The sequence below is a fragment of the Helianthus annuus genome, chromosome 9 (genome assembly GCF_002127325.2).
Source record: "Helianthus annuus cultivar XRQ/B chromosome 9, HanXRQr2.0-SUNRISE, whole genome shotgun sequence".
Taxonomy (NCBI): Eukaryota; Viridiplantae; Streptophyta; class Magnoliopsida; order Asterales; family Asteraceae; genus Helianthus; species Helianthus annuus.
In genome coordinates, this window is record NC_035441.2 from 117704045 (window position 1) to 117709907 (window position 5863).

General features: G+C 42.1%; 1 protein-coding gene across 1 annotated transcript; it reads left to right on the forward strand.

Moving 5' to 3' along the window:
- Nucleotides 1-321: 321 nt before the first annotated feature.
- Nucleotides 322-1022, forward strand: LOC118481765. Its single transcript, XM_035977009.1, has 2 exons — nucleotides 322-421; nucleotides 622-1022. Exons 1-2 carry the CDS (start codon nucleotides 322-324, stop codon nucleotides 1020-1022), a joined length of 501 nt encoding a protein of 166 aa, XP_035832902.1.
- The last annotated feature ends 4841 nt before the right edge of the window (nucleotides 1023-5863 follow it).

Below are 5863 nucleotides of genomic sequence, written 5' to 3' on the forward strand. Positions count from 1 at the left end.
CAAAACTCTCATACAAATACTACCATTTTATAAAAATATGGATTCCCCTAGTTCCTCTTCCATGGTGAATTTTTACTACAAAGAGTTTTTTTTGCGGATGGTGATGAATCCACCAATGAGGAGGTCGAGCAAAAAGCGGTTACGAGTGCTTGTCAACTAGCGGTGAGATATGTGAAGCATTGTCGTCGGCCCGAACCTGAAATTAAAACAAGAGATTATATTGAACGAGACCGACGCGCGACACACGATCGGTTGATGAAAGATTATTTTGATGAGGCGCCGACATTTTCGAACCCAGAAATTTTTAGGCGTCGTTTCCGAATGAGTAAGCGTTCGTTTCTACGCATAGTCGACGACTTGGAAACCAACTACGATTATTTTAAACAAAAAGCGGATGCAAAAGGGACACTTGGATTTACCGGTATTCAAAAGTGTACGTCGGCGCTATGAGTCCTTGCTTACGGAAACACAACCGACATCAACGACGAGTATTTAAAAATGGCCGAGAAAACAACGCGAGACACATTGGAGCATTTTTGTCGCAGTACAATTCCTATACTTTACTATAATGTTTACAAGTGTTTTTTAAGCTTATGTTTGTATACGTTTTTTTCTATAAAGGTATTATTGATTTGTATGGTGCGCGTTATCTTAGAACGCCCACATGGGACGACCTTCAAAAGATCTACGAGGTACATTCGGTTGAGCATGGTTTGCCTGGTATGATCGGGAGCTTTGATTGCATGCATTGGGGTTGGGATAACTGTCTGACTGCATGGCGAGGTCAACACACACGGGGTGACCAAAAAGGACCTACTGTTATTCTTCACGCGGTTGCCTCACAGGACCTTTGGGTTTGGTCGGCTTACTTTGGCGTGGTCAGGTCATGCAATGATATAAATGTTTTTGAACAATCTCCGTTGTTAGATGACTGGATTTCTGACAGAGCTCCAAAAGCGTCTTTTTACGCAAACGGAAACTACTACCCTCATGGATTATTTGTGCGACGGAATTTATCCTAGGTATTCGACTGTCGTGAAGACGTTTAGTGATCCTATCGATGAAAATAGAGCACACTTTAAAAAGTTTCAAGAGTCTTCACAAAAAGACATTGAGACATGCTTTGGGGTTCTAAAACAACGATGGCAGTATTTGAGAAATCCTTGTCGTGCATGGACCAAGCAAAAAATGAGAGATGCTATGTACGCTTGTATAATCATGCACAACATGATTTTGGAAGACGAAGGAAAGGCGATATGCCAGAATTATGTACCGGAAGCCGTTCAGGAGGAGCATCCACAGGCGTCAATGGAAGAAAGAGTGAATAATGCACGAGAATTGCTTTACGAACCATACCATTCCGCGTTAACGGTTGATTTGGTACAACACGCATGTTCGGTTCGGTATCCCACCTGAGGGTGAAGAAAAACGAAGGACGAGGAAGACGAAGTTGGCAAGGATGAAGAAAGCGAAGACGAAAACTAATGTATTTTTTTTAATTTAGTCGGTTTTTATTTTTTTATTTCTAGTATTGTATTTTTTTAATTTAATGCAGTATTTTAAGTTTTTAATTAAAAAAATAATCGTGTAATGATTGGAAGGGGCGTTATTGGGCATTATTCCCACTATGCCACTTTTGCAATAACGCCCAATAATGCCCCCATGCTGACTGGACTGCCACATGGCAGAAAACGCCCCAGGGTGGGGGTATTATTCATCAAACGACTACGCATGGTCTAATGTCAATATAGGTCAACAATTATACCCTTAAACAAACAACCAAAGTATAAATAACAATGGGTTTAAGTTAAAAGTTTGAAGTACCACATTAATGACATGCATCTGTTCGATTAATATTCATATATCTCTCTCGTCTATGACTTTCTTTCTTTGACGGGCAATCTCCAATGCGTTATTCAGCATCTCAAACACAGCTAGTGCTTTGTAATTCTTGTGCATTACCATAGCAAGACCCTACAGACAACTTTGCACATCAAACTTCAATTCTCCCGATCTACTTTAAACAATCACAATCAAGAATCGAAAGATATTGATTGATGAAATCTTGATTTACACCTTTTATAATCACTACATTAATGCATATACCAAACCATAGTAGTAAAAGGCCCTCACCTGACGGCCTGAGGGCCCAATTGAATTTATCCTTGATGTATGCCATCGCTATGATTCCGATGGTAATCTGTCGAACTGGTCACTTTGAACGACCTTAGATAAGTTACAGTGATCCGTTGGTATAGTAAACCTGAAACAAATGGATCCTTGATCGCCGTCCAAATGGAGATTGAGTGCGAACGCCACATGCCACATGCAAAACGAATTAATCCTTGGAAGGTTGTCTCGTCAAATGCCACGTGCCGAGATATAATAAGTTGTTTGGTTTTAAGATTAAAGCATTTGTAACCGCGGTGGATGGACGGGTAACCCAAGAAGACACAAGGTGTGGATCTGGGTCGAGTTTATGGATGGTGGTGGTGGGGGTCAAGGGATAACAGAGGCACCCGAAGACACGCAAGTGTTCATAGGATGGTGTGCGTCGGTATAGGAGTTCGGTGGGTGTTTGATTTTGAAGGTGTTTGACGGGTAAAATGTTTAGGATGTAAGTGGCGGTTTCAAGGGCATGATGCCAAAAGGTGTTGGGTAGTGAGGCATGGGTGAGGATGGTGCGGACCATATTATTGATAGTTCTAATCATACGTTCCGCTTTACCGTTTTGAGATGAAGTGTGTGGACATGAGCGTCTAAAAAGGATGCCATGGGAGGAAAAGAAGGTTTGAAAGGATGTATTTATGTATTCGGGGCCGTTATCACATTAGAAAGTTTTAATGGGTCGTTCAAATTGAGTTGTAATTTGTTTATGAAATTGATAAAAAAAATTGTGTAGACTTGTGATTTGTTCGACAAGGGGTAGGTCCATAAAAAATTAGTAACTTCGTCAACAAATAATATGTAATATCAATGACCATTAGAACTCAAAATAGGAGAAGTCCATAAATCACTATGAATAAGATCAAAAGGAAAGAAGACACGAGTATCAGAACTAGCAAATGGTAGTCTAATACTTTTACCAAGTACACAAGATTGACAAAGGTCTTTATTTAAACTTGGAAAATTAATGTAACTAGATGACTTTAATGAATGTAAAGGTGCTCGTCCAGGATGTCCAAGACGTTGGTGCCATAGGCTGGAAGTGATAGCAGTAAAGGTGGAGGGAAAAGTGGTGGTTCCGGGCCCGAGCACAAGTGGGTATAGATCACCGTTGTTGCATCGGAGGATAGGGATCTGGCTCTTGTAGTCCTTCACAAGAAAACCAAAAGGGCCAAATTCGATAGAAACAGAATTGTCGGTTGTGAACCGACGAACTGAAATTAAGTTTTTAAGTAATTTGGGTGCATAAAGGACGTTTTTAAGAACAAGTGGGGGAAGGGTGGTGGAAGTGTTTGGTTTCCATGTCCAAGAACCGGGATGGTTGAGCCATCCCCAACAAATATTTGTTGTCCCATGCTATTATTAGAAAAAGAATCAAAATAAACAGAGGTATTAAACATATTACCTGTGGCACCGGTGTCCATGTAACCGGTTGGTTCCTGTGGCGGAGTTAGAGCCATAGCCTGAAGTGCTTGACCAATGTCAGTGGGTGTGTAGGCGGTATGGTGAGCATGGCCTGGTCGCAACCCAAGGATTCCTGCTCCATTCGAACTATTTGTGGGCCGAGAGTTTGAAGTAGGGTAGGGGCAAGGGGGAGAGGCCCAATAGTTCAGGTATGTTGGCTAATTAGGCAGGTTGGGCCAAGGGCCGTAGGGCGGTGGCCAGTAGGGTTGGAAGGGATGGGACCAGGAGTTGTAACCAGGTTGTCCGCATCCCCATGTCTGTCTGCCTCGTCCACGGCCGTGACCGTGGGATCGACCTCGCCCTTGGGAACGGTCATAGGTGGGCTTGGTGATCTGTGGGGATAAGGTGGGGCAAGTAGAGGTGTTGAGGGTCGTGCTAGTTGTCTTAGATGCACGGAGGGCCTATTCCGTTTTACGTGACTCAACCATGCAGTGTTTTGATCAAGCCGTATAAAACGGTGGTATGGGTTCCTGTCCTTGAAGTATGGTGCCAATGCTCTCATATTGTTAAGTTAGTCCTGCAATAAGTTGCAGGACGAGTCCATCATTGTCAACTGGATGGCCGACACTAGCCAATTGATCGGAGAGGATTTTGAGTTCTTGGCAGTAAGCGGAGACGCTTTGAAAATTCTTAAGACGGGTGTTTGTAAAGCGGTGGCGCAGGTGGAGAGCACGGGTACTCTTGTTGTCTTGAAAAAGATTTTCAAGAGTGGTCCATGCTTGAAGGGCGGTGCGGTTCTTGCCGGGTTCAACAATGGTGTGGATAAAGTCCTGAGAAATTGCACCATATATCCATTGAAGAACAATGGAATCAAGTCTTTCCGAGGCGGCGTCGGCGGCAGCAGAGGAGTCTGACGTTTTGTCTTTATCCGCGGGAGCAGGGGTAGCGGGTAGTGGGCGAAGGAGAAGGTGATCGTGAACTTGGTAGGCTTTGCAGGTGGTTTTGAACAGTTCGGACCAAGAGGGCCAGTGACCGGTGTCCATCTCGAGTTTGATGGGGATGAGGTTGGTAATACTGGACACGGTGACGGTGGGGTGCAGTTTCGTGTCCATGGTGAGGAGGAATGTAGCTGCGAGGATGAGGGGAAAAGCAAGGGGAAACAAATTGGTGGTCGGCTATTTAGAAGAAAATCCAGCCGCCGATAAGAGGGAGGGAGGAGAAAAAAATTGGGGGATTAGGGTTCCTGGTCTCTTGATATCATGAAACAAATGGATCCTTGATCCTCTCCCTCTTGGGGTTTCCATTATATAGATAATTACAATCCCGTAAATAAGGGAATATTATAGTGATAAAGAAACAATAATAAATACAGAATTATATCTACAAATATATTGTCTATTAAAACCACCGGTGATCACTTACTAAATTCCATCCAAAACTTTTCACAAAGGAGATGTCCCTCGGCCATTTTTCCAACAGCACTTATTCCGTCAGTAACCACCTTTACTAATGGCATACTTCCAATAGCGGTCATCTGTGGTACTCCTTTGTTTACTAGTGCATAAATCTCAACTATTTTGGGGATTTAAAGGCGCCACACATTGACTTTGAATTCATGGGCTACCTGAGATTAAACACTCAACGACGATAAAAAGTAGTAGGAATTTGGGTCATACATGAAACTTTCATGGAAAGTAAGTTAAAAATACATGTTGGTATCTTTTGAGTGAGGTGCTCGGTATTTGGACAAAATCGTATCGTCTGATCCGGATTGCTTGTCTGGTTTGGATATTTTGTATTCTAAGATCGGTTAGGTGAAAATTGTATACTTTTATTGGGATGTCTTGACTCCCAAAACAATATATTCAAGTCATTTGCCTGGTGTAAGTTGCCATTCATGTGTCTCCACGGTTAGCAAAGTATTGGTAGGCTTTGTGAGTTTTAACAGATTCCCATGGTAAAAACGCGGATTGAAATAACAATATCACCTAATTATAATATGGTTTGATTCGGAACCATTTTTTAGAAATGAACCATTTTGTAGGTTATGTAAAATGTTGTATTTCCTTGATTTCCATTAACAAATGATACATATTATATAATACAAGATTGAGAGACTAATCAAGAACTATACACGGAAATAACAATCAATACTAACTAAAATATCGGTATACAATATTGAGAAGATACATGCCAATAATATCACAAGGATATTACTGGCTAACAGTCCCCCGCAGTTTGAGCCGAAGAAGGGCGAAGGCATAAACTGGACCGAAAACGTTGAAATAGGTGT